The sequence below is a fragment of the Diceros bicornis genome, unplaced genomic scaffold, assembly GCF_020826845.1.
Source record: "Diceros bicornis minor isolate mBicDic1 unplaced genomic scaffold, mDicBic1.mat.cur scaffold_73_ctg1, whole genome shotgun sequence".
Lineage (NCBI taxonomy): Eukaryota > Metazoa > Chordata > Mammalia > Perissodactyla > Rhinocerotidae > Diceros > Diceros bicornis.
Window position 1 is genome coordinate 383,302 of NW_026691615.1, and position 16,380 is coordinate 399,681.

General features: G+C 56.7%; 1 protein-coding gene across 1 annotated transcript; it reads left to right on the forward strand.

Annotated features, from left to right (window-relative positions):
- Window positions 1-12,000: 12,000 nt before the first annotated feature.
- LOC131403589 (CD320 antigen-like) lies at window positions 12,001-16,118 on the forward strand. Its single transcript, XM_058538003.1, is given in 6 exon segments — window positions 12,001-12,126; window positions 14,552-14,677; window positions 15,064-15,297; window positions 15,591-15,749; window positions 15,919-15,980; window positions 15,982-16,118. Coding segments are annotated over 6 exon segments (783 nt in total). The 5' UTR covers window positions 12,001-12,005; the 3' UTR covers window positions 16,063-16,118.
- The last annotated feature ends 262 nt before the right edge of the window (window positions 16,119-16,380 follow it).

A 16,380-nucleotide genomic window follows, 5' to 3' on the forward strand; every position in this document is an offset into this window, starting at 1 on the left:
GGGCATCCCAGGGTTGGTCTCAGTCCCACTCTGTTTTAACATGTAGGTTTATTATTATTCAGCAATGGCGAGGCCCGTAGATCAGGAGATGACCATTGAAAAGACACTTTGTTACTCACAGATCCCAAGAGAAGGGGGCACAGCACACCAGGCAGGGCCACATGGGGAAGCACCAGGGTGGGTCAGGGGGCAGAGGGAGGGGGAACATGAGCAGGAGTCCCTATTATGGTTTCCAGGGAAGGAACAGGCGAGGCAGGGTAAGCAGATTTAGGATTGGCTAGTCGGAACAATTCCAGCGCACTCTGCGGGGCAGGGGCTGGCCCTGGTGTTATCCGGGCAGGGGAGAGTGCCCTGGATTGGTTGGGTTGCATGTAAAGGCACACTCGCTGGTGACTTGCTTGCTTATCTCTAGAACCAGCTAATCCTGGGAGGGATGGTCCCGCCTGGTTAGCGAGGCCAGGCTGCCAAGAATACAGAAAGTATAGTTAATACACACCCTAACTGCCAGGTGGTGATGGCAGGGCTCTTCTCTGACCCTCGGTTTCCTCATCTCCAGATGGGGGGTCCAGGGCCCCGGTAGCCTGTTTTTGGGGCAGTGACCTCCCTGACAACCTTGGAGGTGGACCGGGTGTCTGCCACCAGCGGGCCCCGTGCAGCCCAGTGCCGGGGGAGCATGCAGGGTCGGGGGCTCTGACATCTGTCAGGCAGGGAGCTGGGCCTTGTGAATGAAATGCTTGGAGGAGCAAGTGGGTGAAGCAGGAGGCCTTCCTGGGGGTGGTGAAGTTTGCCTTTGGGACCCCGTCCCCGTGGGGAGGGTGGTTGAGATGAGTTTTGGAGTCTGGGCCTCGGCCAGCGTGTTGGGGGCTGAGTTCTCTGCAGGGTAGTGGGAGTTGAGGTTTGGGAGATGGGCTGCAGCCAGGATGGGGGGCCTCGGCTGACCGTGGAGCAGAGGGCGCTCCACCTCCTGGGGTACAAGGCCTTCCCTCTGCTCAGGGGGTGGGGCCCTGGGCCTCTCAGCTCCCAGCTTGGCCCACCGGGTACACGCTGAGCTGTCCCAAGGCGCCCTCCACAGAAATGGAACCACGGTGGGCTTCGTCCGGTTGGAGGAAGAAGTTGTATCACAGATGGGATTCTCTCTTTAGGATTTTTGTTTTTTCTTTCCTTTGCTCAGGCACGCTCAGCCACAGTAGGCGAGAGGCCCCATCAGGGGGCCGCGAGGCCGGCCACAGGTGTCACACAAGCAGAGGTCTAGGGTCTGGGTCTTTCTGGGATGTCACTGGGTTCTCAGCTGTCATGGAGCAAACCACCCCACGCGCAGGGTTCCAAACAACCCCTGATGTGTTCTCTCGCGTGGCTCCGTGTTGACCGGGCCGGCTGCTGGCTCCTGTTCCCCCTGATGGTGGCTGCTGTCCTCTGGGCGCTGGGCTGGCTGGACACCACCTTCTGGAATGTCTCTGTTATGTCCGGTGCTTTGGGGGGGATGGCGGGGCCAGCTGGACCTCTCCCTCTCCGCGTGTCCTCTCCACATGGCTTCTCCCTCTCCACGTGAGGCCTCCGTGTGGGCTCTCCACGTGGCCTCTCCGTGTGTCCTCTCCCTCTCCACGAGGCCTCCTGAGCAGGATGGCCGTGTTCCTTTCATGGCGACTCAGGCTTCCCTAAAGTGCAGACCCAGCTGCGGGACCTTCTACAGCTCTGCCTGGAACCGGGCCAGCGTCTCGTCCGCCACATTCTGTGGGTTCAGCGGAGCCGCAGGCCAGCCCCGATGTGTGGGGCGCGGAGGTGGGGGCCACAGAAGGGTGATCCCGGTTCCTGGGGCCATCCTTGCAGGCCCGCTGCCACAAAGGGGGTAGAGGGCAGGGGCCGGGGTTGGGGCCGGCCAGCGTGGGTGACCGCGTCCCCTCGAGCCAGCTGAGTGACGGTGGCCCGTGGCGTTGCTCTCTCAGGTGCCCTTTGTCATCTGCGCCCCGGGGCGGTCACCAGTACAGGCGCCGTGAGCACGCTGCGTTGCAGCTCTCTCTGTTCCTTCAAGTGGGGCTCACTGTTCTGCCAGCCGCCCGTCCTGTCCCGGACAGCAAGCCCCGCGAGTCACTTCCAGGAAATTCCAGCGAAGGTCCAGGTTTCAAAGGGAGGGGTGTTTGGGGAGCGCACAAGGAGGGAGACGTGGGGGTGGCCACAGGCCCAGCCCCTGGGAAATTCTGATGGGCCGGGGCAGGTGGGGCAGGTGGCCGGAGGGGCTGCGGGGTGGGGGCTGCAGTGGCAGATGGGGAGGGGGTGGAGCAGTGTGCGTTTGTGTATCTTTGTCCAACTGGCCCCTTCTTCCTTATTTTTATTGAGGAAAAATTCACGTAATATAACATTAACCATTAACCATTTGAAAGCATACAATTCAGCGGCATTTAGTGCATTCACAATGTTGTGCAACCATTATGATGTTTTCTATCTAGTTCCAAGACATTTTCATCCCCCTAAAAAGAAACTGCATCCCCGTTATCAGTCACCCCCCACCCTTCTCCCCAGCCCCTGGCAACCACGAATCCACTTTCTGTCTCTACGGATTTGCCTGTTCTGGACGTTTCCCGTCAATGGAATCACTCGCTCTGTGGCCTTTGGTGTCTGGCTTCTCTCACTGAGCATCGTGTGTTCAAGGTTCTTGCCCAAAAGTTTCCTTGTGCCCTTTTTATCCACCCCGCCTCCATTACCCAGGCAACTCCCGATTGGTTCTGCATTTCTAGAATCATAGAGTATGTATCTTTTTCTGCCTGGTGGTTTTTACTCCCGGGGATTATCTTAAGATCTGTATAGGTTGTTACATGTATAGGTTGTTACATGTAGTGAAAGGTAACTCACTTTTATTGCTGAGTCTTTTGTTGTCTGGCTATCCCAGGTTCATTTACCCATTTCATCTGTTGATGGATATTTGGGTTGTTTCCAGTTTTTGATTATGACGGATAAGGCTGCTGTGATCGTTTATGTGTAAGTCTGTTCCCATGGTTTTAATTCTTTTGGGTAAATACCCAGGAGTGGAGTGGTGGCGTCCTATAGTAGGTATATATTTAATTTTAAAGAAATTGCCAATGTGTTTTCCAAAGTGGATGTATTCTTATTTTTTCTGCCCCCGCTGCATATGTATTCTTGTTTCCTCGCATCCTCGGCGTCACCTGCTGTGGCCGGTCTTTGAAATGTTAGGCATTCTAACAGGTGTGCAGCGGTATGACTCTGTAGTTTTTTTTAATCAAAGTGAAATTCACGTAACAGAAACTTACCCATTGTAAAGCAAACAATTCAGCAGCGTTTAGCACATTGGCTTCTTAACTACCAGTACGTGCATCTTTTTGTGAGCTGGTGGCGTTTCATAAAAGGTCCTGTTGGGACTTTGGGATTGCATTGCGTGTGTAGGTTAATTTGTGGAGGAAAACAAACATTGAGTGGGTGCCAGGTATTGTTCTAGGTGCCGGAGCCTTGGCCTTGAGCAGAACAAAGCCCTCTCACCCATGAGACGGAGGTGGGGTGTGGGGACAGTCACTTCATAAGAGACCAGGACCTTGACGTCACATGATGCTAAGATCTGGGGACCTAAAGCCGGAATCGGAGGGATCCACCTGGTGGATCGGGAGAAAGAAGGGTCACTGTATTTTTTATCTTAGTCGAAAGAGGCCTCCCGAATAGGCAGACATTTAAATAGAGACCTGGAAGAAGTAAGACGGTGGGTGAGCTGGGGCAGGTATGTATGTGAAGAACATTCTGGTAAGAGAGAACAGCACGTGCAAAGGCCCTGAGGCAGAAGTGTGTTGCAGAAATAGAGAGGAAGTCTGGAGGGAGTGGGTACCAGTAGTTGTACGATGTGACAGCAGAGATGGCTGGGTCAGGGCACAGAGAGTACATAGTTACGTGGCAGCCTCTGGGAGGTTTTGAGTAGAGGTGGGCATGCCCTGACTCAGGTTTTAAAAGGCCTTTCTGCAATAAGAAAATCCCTCTTTAGAGAAGTGATTTATCTAACTGAAAGCTTCTGGCTTAAGTAAGACTTTGTTTTTTTACCAAGTTGGTTTAATAACAGCATTGTGTAGGTACAATTTGTTCTGAAATGACGCATGTTAGTTTGTATTATTACCGAAGTGGTTCAATTTTCCTCAATTACCAAGTACCTAAGGGGCTGGCCCCATGGCCTGGTGATTAAGTTCTGTGAGCTCTGCTTGGCTGGCCCAGATTCGCGGGTTGAGATCTCGGGCGTGGACCTACACCACTCATCAGCCACGCTGTGGCAGCGTCCCACATACAAAATAGAGGAAGACTGGCAGAGATATTAGCTCAGCAAAGAAAAAAAAAATAAAGTACTTAAAAAAGTGTCTTTCTGCCCCGAATAGCTAAAGCAATCCCAAGAAAAAAGAACAAAGTAGGAGGCATCACAATCCCTGACTTCAAAACATACTACAAAGCAATAGCAATCAAAACAGCATGGTACTGGGGCCGGCCCGGTGGCGCAAGCGGTTAAGTGCGCGCGCTCCGCTGCGGCGGCCCGGGGTTCGCTGGTTCAGATCCCGGGCGCGCACCGACGCAATGCTTGGCAAGCCATGCTGTGGCGGCGTCCCATATAAAGTGGAGGAAGATGGGCACAGATGTTAGCCCAGGGCCGTCTTCCTCAGCAGAAAAAGAGGAGGATTGGCAGATGTTAGCACAGGGCTGATCTCCTCACAAAAAAAAAAAAAAAAAAAAAAAAACCAAAAAAAAAACAGCATGGTACTGGTACAAAAACAGACACAAAGATCAATGGAACAGAACTGAAAGACCAGAATGAAACCACACATCTACGGACAACTAATTTTCGACAAAGGAGCTAAGAACATACAATGGAGACAGGAAAGTCTCTTCAATAAATGGTGTTGGGAAAACTGGACAGCCACATGCAAAAGAATGAAAGTGGACCATGTGCTATCGCCATTCACAAGAATTAACTCAAAATGGATCAAAGACCTGAAGGTGAGACCTGAAACTATAAAACTCATAGAGAAAATATAGGCAACACACTATTTGACATTGGTCATAAAGGAATCTTTTCGGATGCCACGCCTACCCAGACTAGGGAAACTAAAGAAAAAATAAACAAGTGGGACTTCATCAGACTAAAGAGTTTCTACAACAGAAATGAAACCAGGATCAAAATGAACAGACAACCCACCAGCTGAGAGAAAATATTTGCAAAACATAAATCTGACAAGGGGTTAATCTCCGTAATATATAAAGAACTCACACAACTGAACAACAAAAACACAAACGACCCCATCAAAAAATGGGCAGAGGAAATGAACAGACATTTCTCCAAGGAAGATATACAGATGGCCAATAGGCACATGAAAAGATGCTCAACATCACTAATTATCAGGGAAATGCAAATCAAAACAACACTAAGATACCACATCACGCCCATTAGAATGGCTATAATCACCAAGACAAAAAACAACAAATGTGGGGGGATGTGGAGAAATGGGAAACCTCATTCACTGCTGGTGGGAATGCAAACTGGTGCAGCCTCTACGGAAAACGGTATGGAGATTCTTCAAAGAATTAAAAATAGAAATACCCTATGATCCAGCTATCCCACTACTGGGAATCTATCCAACGAACCTGAAATCAACACTCCAAAGAGGCTTATGCACCCCTATGTTCATTGCAGCATTATTCACCATAGCCAAGATGTGGAAGCAACCCAAGTGTCCCTTGACTGATGATTGGATAAATAAGATGTGGTGTATATATATATTACAATGGAATACTATTCAGCCATAAAAAAGACAAAATCGTCCCCTTTGCAAAAACACAGATGGACCTAGAGGGCATTATGTTAAGTAAAATAAGCCAGAGAGAGAAAGACAAACACCGTGTCATCTCACTCATGTGGAATATAAACCAACATATGGACAGAGAGAACAGTATTGTGGTTACCAGGGGTAGAGAGGGTGGGGGGTGGGCACAAGGGGTGAAGGGAGACATGTATATGGTGACTGACAATCAAAAATGTACAACCAAAATTTCACAATGTTATAAACTATTAAGACACCAATAAAAAGGCAGAGCTGCGATTTAACCCCCCCCCAAAAAGGGTCTTTCTGATACTTTCTCCTCTTGTCTTGCCACAGTCTGAAATGTCCACTTTTATGTGGTTCTTTGGGTTAAATTATTAGAGTTCTTCATTTATTCAAAACATGTTGGTCATATGTGAATATTCATAGCGGCACAATCATTAACAGCCAAAAGGTGAAACCAAGCCAAAGGTCCATAAGTGGATGAAGAGATAAACAAAATGTGGTCCATCCATACAAAGGAATACTATTCAGCCATAAAAAGGAATGAAGCTCTGGGGCCGGCCGGTGGCTTAGCGGTTAAGTGCGCGCGCTCCGCTACTGGCGGCCCGCGTTTGCATCCCGGGTGCGCAACGACGCACCGCTTCTCCGGCCGTGCTGAGGCTGCGACCCACATACAGCAACTAGAAGGATGTGCAGCTATGACATACAACTATCTACTGGGGCTTTGGGGAGCAAAAGGAGGAGGATTGGCAATAGATGTTAGCTCAGAGCCGGTCTTCCTCAGCAAAAAGAGGAGGATTAGCATGGATGTTAGCTCAGGGCTGATCTTCCTCACAAAAAAAAAAAAAGGAATGAAGCTCTGACATAGCTACAGCATGGGTGAGCCTCGAAAACATCGTGCTAAATGAAAGAAGCCAGACGCCAAAGGTCACATAGTGTAAGATTCCATTTACATGAAATATCCAGAACAGGGAAATTCATAGAGATGGAGCGATTAGTGGTCGCTTAGGGCTCGGGGAAATTAACGAGATAGGGATGATGCTACAGAATATGGGTTTTCTCTTTGTGGTGAAGAAAATGCCCTAAAGATTGACTGTAAAAATCTGTGAACATACTAAAAACCATTGAATTGTGCATTTTATGTGTTTATTTTTTGTGTGTGAGGAAGATCAGCCCTGAGCTAACATCCATGCTAGTCTTCCTCTTTTTACTGAGGAAGACCGGCCCTGAGCTAACATCTATTGCCAATCCTCCTCCTTTTTTTTCCCCCAAAGCCCCAGTAGATAGTTGTATGTCATAGTTGCAAATCCTTCTAGTTGCTGTATGTGGGACGCGGCCTCAGCATGGCCAGAGAAGCCGTGTGTTGGTGCGCGCCCGGGATCCGAACCCGGGCCGCCAGTAGCAGAGCGCGCCACTCAATCGCTAAGCCACTGGGGCAGCCAGAATTGTGCATTTTAAGTGGGAAAAGGCTATGTTATGTGTATTCTGGGCTGAACTGTCTCCCCTCCAAATTCATATGTTGCAGCCACCTGGCCAGCCCCTATAATTTGTTTTTTGTGTGTGTGAGGAGGACTAGCACGGAGCTAACATCTGATGCCAATCCTCCCCTTTTTTTTTCTTTGAGGAAGATTGGCCCTGGGCTAACATCCATGCCCATCTTCCTCCACTTTATATGGGACGCCGCCACAGCATGGCTTACCAAGCGGTGCGCCAGTGCACGCCGGGGATCCGAACCTGCGAACCCCGGGCCACCGAAGCGGAGCGCGCACACTTAACTGCTACGCTACCTGGCCGGCCTATAATTTTATATTCTAAAGAGAGAATTGCATAAACCTCAGGCTCCTCAAAAGGCGGGTTGGTCCCTGGCCTCAGCTGCTTCTCTTCATCAAACGGGAACAAGAATAGTTTCCACTTTAGAGAGTTCCGCTGGGACGGGATACCACAGACCAGGCGGCGGATAAACAACAGAAATGGATTTCTCCCGGTTCTGGAGGCTGGAGTCCAAGATGCAGGCGCCTGCAGGTTCAGCGTCTGGCATCTTCTCACTGTGCCCTCACGTGGTGGAAGGGGGAGGGAGCTCTCTGGGGTCCCTTCTCTAAGGGCGCTGATCCCATTCGTGAAGACTCCGCTCTCATGACCTGACCACCTCCCAGAGGCCCCCCACCTAACACCGTCACCTTGGGGCACAGGATTTCAACATACGGATTTTGAGGGGCACAAACACTCAGTCTACAGTGGAGTTGTTATGAGGATTAACCCTCATAGTTAACATTTGCAAGCTGTTAGAATAGAGTCCACGACGTGCCTGCTTCCTAAGAATTGCACGGGTTAGGCAGTCATGGTTCCTGTGGCCGAAGAGGGAATCGAGGCGCAGAGAGACCAAGTGACCTGCCTGGGTCACACAGCCCGTGGATAGCAGAAGCAGGCTTTCAGACCATTTTGCCTGGACCCCCAGTGGTGTCTGGGCTCTAGCCGATTCACCATATGGTCCTGGGCCAGTCCTTCAGCCGCCTTGAGCCTCAGTTTCTTCATCTGTAAAATGGGGGCGGTGGGCTTGCACTGTGAGGAGATCTATAAGGTGGTGAGGCCAGGCGGGGCCTGCTGTGCAGTTAGAGCTCTGAACTGTGGTGGTCTTCAGATCCACCAGAGTCCAGCACCGGACTGGGGCAAGCTGCCCTGCTCCCCCACACCCCTCACTGCCCCCGGATGTCTGCTGCCTTCTGCCCCTTGCACCTGCTTCACGCTCCGGGAGAGTAGGAGGCACGGGGGGCCTCCTCCACAAGGAGAGGCCCCCTCTTTCTGCCTCCTCTCCTTTCTTGCTCACCGTGTGCAAGCCTCTCCAGCCCTAGGCCCCAGGGGCTCAGGTGGGGGGCTGCTTGCCTCGGATTCGCTGGCACGGTGTCTCCTTGGGGCTCACCCCAGGCCACCTCTGGGCCAAACGGTGTGTTTTCAATTGCACACCGACCCTCAGCCCCGTGAGACTGAGGGGGCTGGTCTGGCTGCACTGTGCCCACATACAGCGCCTGCCGGGGAGAGGTGCTGGGCACCGAGGGAAGGATGAGCAGCGGGGGCCGTCGCCTGAGGGCCCGGCCCTTGCCCGTGTCCTGTCCTGGGGCAGCAGGAGCGGGGTGCTGGTGCACCCTGGGGCCGCATGTGGGAAGGAGTACTGGAGGGGACAGGGCTAGTCACGGCTGCTTCTGGGCCCAAGAGCCAGGCCGACTGGGGGTTCACGGGGCTCAGGGCAGACGGGGCTGGCCAGCTCCCAGCAAGTGGGCTGACCCTCCGGGGGACCCCATTGGAGGGGTCTGGCGTTCTGAAACACCCCACGCTCTGGCCTCCGGCTCCACAGTCTCAGCAGGCGAGTACCCCTCAGGGGCAGGTGTGTCCCTCAGATCCTTCCACCCTGTTCTTTGGAAACCTGGCCCTAACCACAGTCTGCTTTTCTCCTCCAGCCCGGCTGCGGCAGCCACTGAGAAGAAGGCGGTGACGCCGGCTCCTCCCATCAAGAGGTGGGAGCTCTCCCGTGACCAGCCTTACCTGTGACTGTGCCCTGGGACACCTGGCCGGGCCCTCAGTGGCGCTTCCCCTCCTTGGATTCCCTTTGGGGAGACTGACCTAATTTATGCCGATTATATGGAGCTGCAGTATGGCTTCCGTTGTTCCTTTTGAAGCGACACCCGCTTGCTTGGACTTTGGGGTGAAGTGGGTGAGAATCTTCTGACTCCAGCAGCGCTCTAGGGGCGGGGGAGGGGTAGTGTTCTGGGGGTCCAGGGTGCCATGCTGCCACTGGGCACAGAGTCAGGTGACATGGTGCGGGGGGGCCCAGACATGTCACTGGTCCTTCTCCGAGGGCCTGGCTCTGTCCCCGAGAGTGGTGGGGTGGCTCCAGGACCCCTGGGTGTTTGTGAGCACCGACTGTGAAGGACGCGGGCCGAACGCAAACTGCTCACTTGGCCTCTGCATCTCAAGAGCTCCCCGGGCCATCACTCGTGTGGACATGGGCCAGTGCCCTCCCACCGCGACCCCTCCCCCGCCCCGATCCTGGACCCCCGCAGCTCAGCGGGGAAGGCAGGACAGCGAGGCGGCACCCAGGGAAGGCTCACCTAGGGCAGGTCAGGAAAGGCTCCCTGAGCCAGAGACCTCTGTGCTTGGGCCTGGGGGCGGTGAGGCCCCTGATCCCTGTGGGGGAATGAGGGGAGCAAAAGCTGAACAGGAAGTAGCCCAAGGCTGGCTGCAGGAGCCACGCAGTGACTTCAAGTGGGAGAGTGTCCCTGGCAAGGCTTCCTGGTGGAGGTGGGATTCTGGTCGGGGCCAAGGATGAATCCCACTGAGAAAGAAGGTCAGCAGGGAGAGGGAGGTGGGGCAGGGTTTGCAGAGGTCAAAGGAGGGCAACCCGGAGGGCTTTGCAAAACCCCGGGCAACCGGGCCACTGCAGGTGTCCGAATAAAGTTTCATGACCCAGACTTGAAATTGGGCGCGGGAGTGGAGGAGGGGAGAGGTCTGACGCCTGAGCTCCTCGCGGGTGCCAGGCACCTTCTGAAGCCTTTCTCTGCGTGATCCCGGCTCCTGGAGCAATCCTGCCAGGTCATCGCTGGACAGAAGAACCGAGGCGTGGAAAGACCGAGATCTGCCTCAGGCTCGCTGAGAGCTGGCCCCGAACCCGGGGGGCCCATGAGTCTGCGCTCGACTGCCGCAAAGGCACAGCTGCTCCCGCTCTTATCCCGCGCCCCATGCCTCCCTCACCGAGATGGCGAGGCTCGAAGGCGGCTGCTCCCCTGCCCTGCCCTGGGCAGTCGCGTCTGCCATCCTTGCCATCCTCCTCCGCACCTGTGCACCCTCGCGTCTTACCTCATTTCCCCTGGGAATAGGAGAGAGGCTGATTTAAACAATTATATGTATATATGCTCCAAAAGCAGCTGAAACCTCCAGCGTTTTGAAATAGCATGCCATCAACCTGTAAATGGAACCCCTTCTGGGAAGATCGGGACGCTTTAGTGTGGCATCACGGAAAACCGGGATTGGTGAACACTCCCACGCCTGTCTTAACGCTGGGGGACGGTAACTTGTCTGGGGTCCTGCTGGCAGTTGGACGCGCTGCTTCTCCGGAAGGCAGAGCTGTCGATAAGCTCTTTATTTCCAAGAAGAAAACACTGAGGCCAGATTGGCTGGAAAGTCTGCAGCAGGTTTGTAATTTATGTGCCTACTGGGTGAGCGGGAGAAGAGAAACCCCAAGGGCTGCCTTTGCATATCTTGTTCCCGAAGTAAAAAATGATACCCACCTCCCTATGAGGGGTCTAGAAGGACTAAGTGAGGCAGGGAGCGAGGGCGCGCGCATCCAGGTGGGAGGGATGGCGGACCCAGGATGGAAGCCAGGAACGGGAGGATTCTTACATTTACTCACCACATCTATTGTTTTGTGTGTGAGCAAGTCAGCCCTGAGCTAACATCCATGCCAATCCTCCTCCTTTTTTGCCTCTTTTTCTCCTCAAAGCCCCAGTAGATAGTTGTATGTCATAGACGCACATAGTTGCACATCCTTCTGGTTGCTGTATGTGGGATGCCCCCTAAGCATGGCCAGACAAGAGGTGTGTCGGTGCGCGCCGGGATCCGGACCCAGGGCCGCCCGAAGCCGAGCGCACGCACTTAACCGCTAAGCCACGGGCCGCCCCTACTCACCAAATCTTTAAGAGCCTACTATGTGTCAGGCACTGTTCCCGGCTTTGGAGACACAACGAGGAACACAGCATTCCTTCCCTCCTGGAGCTGACATTCTAGTGGGGAATCAGACACTAAACAAAAATTAGTAAATATATAATCTGTCCAGGGCACAGAAGGAGCAGGAGGAGGGAGGGCTGGGGCACGCCCGAGAGGAGTGGCGCCATATTCAATAGGATAATTAGGCAGTGACTTTTGCTGCCGGATGCAAGTGGAAAGTTAAATATTGTGAGAAGCCACCCACAAGTTCGTGTACATCCCCACAAGCTTCTGACTTCAAATGGGCCCCAGAGCCTTCGCTATGCCTTGTGGGTGGGGAGAGCGGGGTGAGTGTGAAATCGCTGCGCCCCTCGTATTCGACCCTTTACGGTAGCCCTGGCCGCGGACGCCGCGGGTCCTGGTGCCTGGGCCCCGCCCCCCGGGCTGCGCGTGCGCGTGCGCGGGGATAAGAGCGGGCCGGTGGCGCGATGGGGGCGGTGCGCCGAGCGGCTGATGGCGGGGGGCGGGGCGCGGCGAGCAGCGGCTCTGGGCCTGGCGCTGCGGCTGCTGCTCGGCCTCGGGCTGGGCCTGGACGCCGCCCCGGCCGCGACCCGACCCTCGGCCCAGGCCCCAGGTGAGTGAGCTCCGCGCGCCCTCCCCGCGCGCCAGCAGCGCCCGGCCATTGGCTGCGGCGAGTCGCGGACACTCCCCCGCACGTGGCCCGACGGCCCCGCGTGCCGCCCCGACCCGGGACCCTCGGCCCGGGTGGCTCTGCCCGCCTTGCTCCGCCCTGCTCGCCCCGCACAGCCGCTCTGCTTGTCGTGCCCTGTTGTCGCCCCCACGCCGCCCTTCAGCCCAGCGTGGCGGGAGGGCGCGCTGCAGGCGCTGGTTGTGCCCCGTCTGATCGTGCATGGCCGGGCACCCGGCGCCTCCCGCAGCAGCGCGCATCCAAACCCGCGCGCCCCAGCCCGTGTGGCTGCGTTTCCTGGCGACCACCCCCCGCGCTGCCAATCTCTGCACCTTCCTCCTCTGGCCTTAGAGAACGGCCTTAAAGAACGAGAGGGCTCTCTCCCTCCCTGTGACCCCAGGGCCGCGGACGCGTTTTCCCTAAGTCCCCCTGACCCTCTCTGAGGTTCCCAGAGGCAGCTGGGCGCGTTACAGGGATCTCCCGGTGCGCACTGTGAGCTCGGGTTCAGGCTCACCCCGCTCCTCCGTGGGTTCCTGTCTGCTGTGGTCCCTGCCTGACCCCGAAGCCCCTGCCTTTTCGGGCCGGATGTGCCTGTTTCCTCCAAGGAGGCAGGACTCACGTTAACCAAGTTCCAAACTTTTTACACGCAAGCAGTCTTCTGTCCTCAGGACACTGAGGTGGGGCCTCCTAGGGTGCCCGTTTTACAGGTGAGGAACCTGAGGCCGGCAGGGGAGTCAGTGGTGCCTCCAACTCCTGTCCGACCCCACAGCCCCATGAGGCCAGGTCTGCTCTGCTCTGCCGCCCGCTTTGCAGAGGGACGCACGCTCCAGCAGCCAGGGAGGGAGGTCAAAGTTTGTCAGTGCAGAGAGCGGCTAGGGCTGGAGAGGAAGCCGGCTAGGGCTGGAGAGGAAGCCGTGCCAGCGGCGGCCAGACCCCCGGGGGCCTGGAGGGAAGGCGGATCCCGGATTTCCACAGCTTTTCCGGGCTCCCTGAGCTCGGGGACTGTGTGGCCCGCAGGTACAGTTGGGCCTGGAGCCCTGCGGAGGGGCTGGCTGTGCGGAGTGGGGGTTTTGGAGGCTCAGGGCCCTGGGAGTAAAGGTGAAAGGGGCCAGAGGCCCCGGACTGAAGGGAGTGAGGCTAGGCTGGGGCCAAGCCAGATGTTAGCCACCTGCCCTGGTTCACCCAGGAGGAGACCCTCAAGGCCACTCCCTTCCTCTGCCCCTCAGACTCCTGCCTGCTGGCCCAGCTTCCAGGCCCTTCTGTGCTCCGGGGTCCAGGAAGTCTCAGATCTCATCTGGACTCAGCCTGGACCCTTGTGTGACCTGTGTCCGCTTGCTGTCAGGCACGGCCCTGGGCTTGTGGTCACCAGGTCATTGCTCTGACCTCCACTGAGCGCCTAGTCTACGCGGGTACCAGTTTAAGGACCATTGGGTCCATTGTTATAAGCGGGAGGCAGAGCTTCAGGGGTCTCAGAGAAGGGCATGAGACCCCTCCCAGGAAAGAAGCTGAGATCTGAAGGCTGAGGAGGAAATCAGCAGGTGCAGAGTTGGGGGAGGAAAGGGCAGTGTGAGCCAGGGAGCAGCATGGGCCAAGGCCCTGAGGTGGAAACGAGCCAGGCCTCTTGGAGAAGCAGCAAGGAAGTCAGGCCAAGGGCCTGATGAAGAGGAAGAGTGGGGGAGGAGGTGAGGTCCAGGAAGGGCTCAGGGCTGGACCACACAGAGGAGGTAGGGGTTGGTTGTGAGAGGGTCGGGGACCAGGGGACAGTTTTGAGCAGAGGGGAGGCGCGGGTGGGTGACGGAAAGTGCGACTCTGAGAGGTCTCCAGTGTCCGACAGGAGATGGTGGAGGTGGCACGTTCAGGGTGGGAAAATGATCGGATCTGGGAGGAACTTAGGAGTTGAGTCGACAAGGCTTGGTGACTAAGCAGGTTCTCTTCCCAGGGCCTCAGTTTCCCCTTTGCTAAGCAGGAAGGATATGACAGCCCTGCTGACCCTGCCGCTGGGCCTGATCCAGAGCAGGTTCTGTTTAACCCAGAAGGGTCTTGGAGGGACTTCTGGGGAGGTCATCTGGCCATTTGGAGCCTGGTAAAGGCTGGAGGATCGGCGAGACCTGGGTTGCAACCCGGCCTCTGCCACTGGCTCTGCAGCCTCTGGCCTTCCCTCTCCTCAGTGTCTTTTGTAGAGTGTGGATCGCAGTAGAACCTGCCCCACAGGGCTCGTGGTGAGGCTGTGACGCGCGCAGCTCCAGCCCCACACAGAGTAGGTCCTCAGCAAAGGGTCCCTGGAACCCGCCCTGTCTCCACGAGGTGGAGCCTGTGACCATTGCTCCTGGGGGAGGGTGCAGACTCGGCCTCACTTGTGCGCGTCTCGCAGGCCCCAGCGCAGGCTCGTGCCCGCCCACCAGCTTCCAGTGCCGCACCAGTGGCTTCTGCGTGCCCCTCGCCTGGCGCTGCGACGGTGACGCGGACTGCGCTGACGGCAGCGACGAGCAGGAGTGCAGTGAGTGGCCGCGTCCCGGGGGCGGGGCTTGCAGAGGGCGGGGCCAGAGGGAGGTGGGGTGGCTGCGGAATGGGTGTGGCTTCAGGCAGCGCCCACTGGGGCGGGGTCTGGGGTGGGCGGGGCTTGCAAGGAGGGAAGCTGGGATTGAAGCTTGAGGAGCTGTGGGTTTACAGGGAGGCGGAGTAGTGGGGTCTTGGCAGGAGGGGCTTACAGGGAGGCCTGTGCTTGGAAGGTGGAGCTAACGGAAGCGGGGCGGAGCCATTATGGTCGGCGGCACTTATAGGGTCTACTCTTCGTGGAAGGCGGGCCTTGCGTGGGGCTGGGCGGTGGGAGAACCCTGGCCCTCTTGGGTGGGCGTATGGGACCTGACTGACCCTCTGCCCTAGGGATGGAGCCTTGTGCCCAGGATGGGGGGTGCCCGCCACCCTCTGGCAGCCCCTGCTCTTGTGACAGCATCGATGACTGCGCCAATGGCATCGACCAGAACCTTCAGAACTGCAGCCACCAGCCCTGTCCCGCCGGGGAGCTCCGCTGCCCACTGGGCGGTGCCTGCATCCCACGCACGTGGCTCTGTGATGGCCACCCGGACTGTCCCCACTCTGGCGATGAGCTTGGCTGTGGTGTGTGCCGTGGGACCTTGGCGTGCCTGTGGGGTGGGAAGGGCTGGTTGTTAGACATGGCACCCGGACACCTTTTGGTGTGTGACCAGCCTGGGAGTGTGGACGTGGGCATCTGGCCGTGCCTGCATCTCCGTGGGGGTGGCGGGAGGTGACTCGGCGTGGCAGTGCTCACCAGCCTCAGTCTGGGATGAAGATGAGCCCCGAGGTCCCCCCTGGGTACCTGGAACACCTACTCAACCCCCCACGCCCTGGGTGCCCCCTCCGCAGCTACTGAATGCCTGGACTTATTACAGGAACCGAGACCCTCCAGGAAGGGACCGCCACGTCCATGGGGAGCCCTGTGACCCCGGAGAGTGTCACCTCTCTCAGGAATGCCACAGCTACCTCTGTTGGGGACCTGGACTCGGTCCAGCCTGGAAACCGAAGTGTCTATGGGGCTGTTGCAGCTGCTGGTGAGATGAACGGGCCCTCCCTTGCGTGGGGCTTGGAGCGACTACTCCTGGGAGCAGGGGCTCGGAGAGGGGACAGGCTCAGACCCCCCACCCTGACATGTCAGGAGCTTGGTGGGTGTGGGGGCTCCTGCCACCCCGTCACCTGCTCCCATGTGTCTGTCGCCCACAGTGCTGCTAAGTGCAGGTCTGGCTGCCATTGCCCTGCTGGTGTTGTCCCGGCTCTGTGCCCGGGAGGCACCTGGACCCGCTGGGGCTGCTGGTGGCTGTGAAGGAGACCCTGCTGCTGTCAGAGAGGAAGATCTCGCTGCTCTGAAGACGAGCTCTTGCCACCATGTCGCCTGGGCCCCCGAGTGTGGCAGCTATGGGGACACGCACACGGCTGCTGGCACACCTGTCTTCAGACATGGGTTCTTCTGGCCATACAGCACCATGGACCTGAGCTCCTGCAGACGTGGCCCTGGAGGTTGGGGGTGCCCGGATCCTTCCCCTGGATGCAGGGAGCCTTGAATGCGGAACACGCCGCAGGTGGAACTGAGGGGCTGGCCCCAGGCTACTCCCAGGGATGGCCCTGCTCTTAGAGACTCTTGCTGCGCCCGTCGGAGGGTTGTGATTAAAGTTACTTCACATCCTC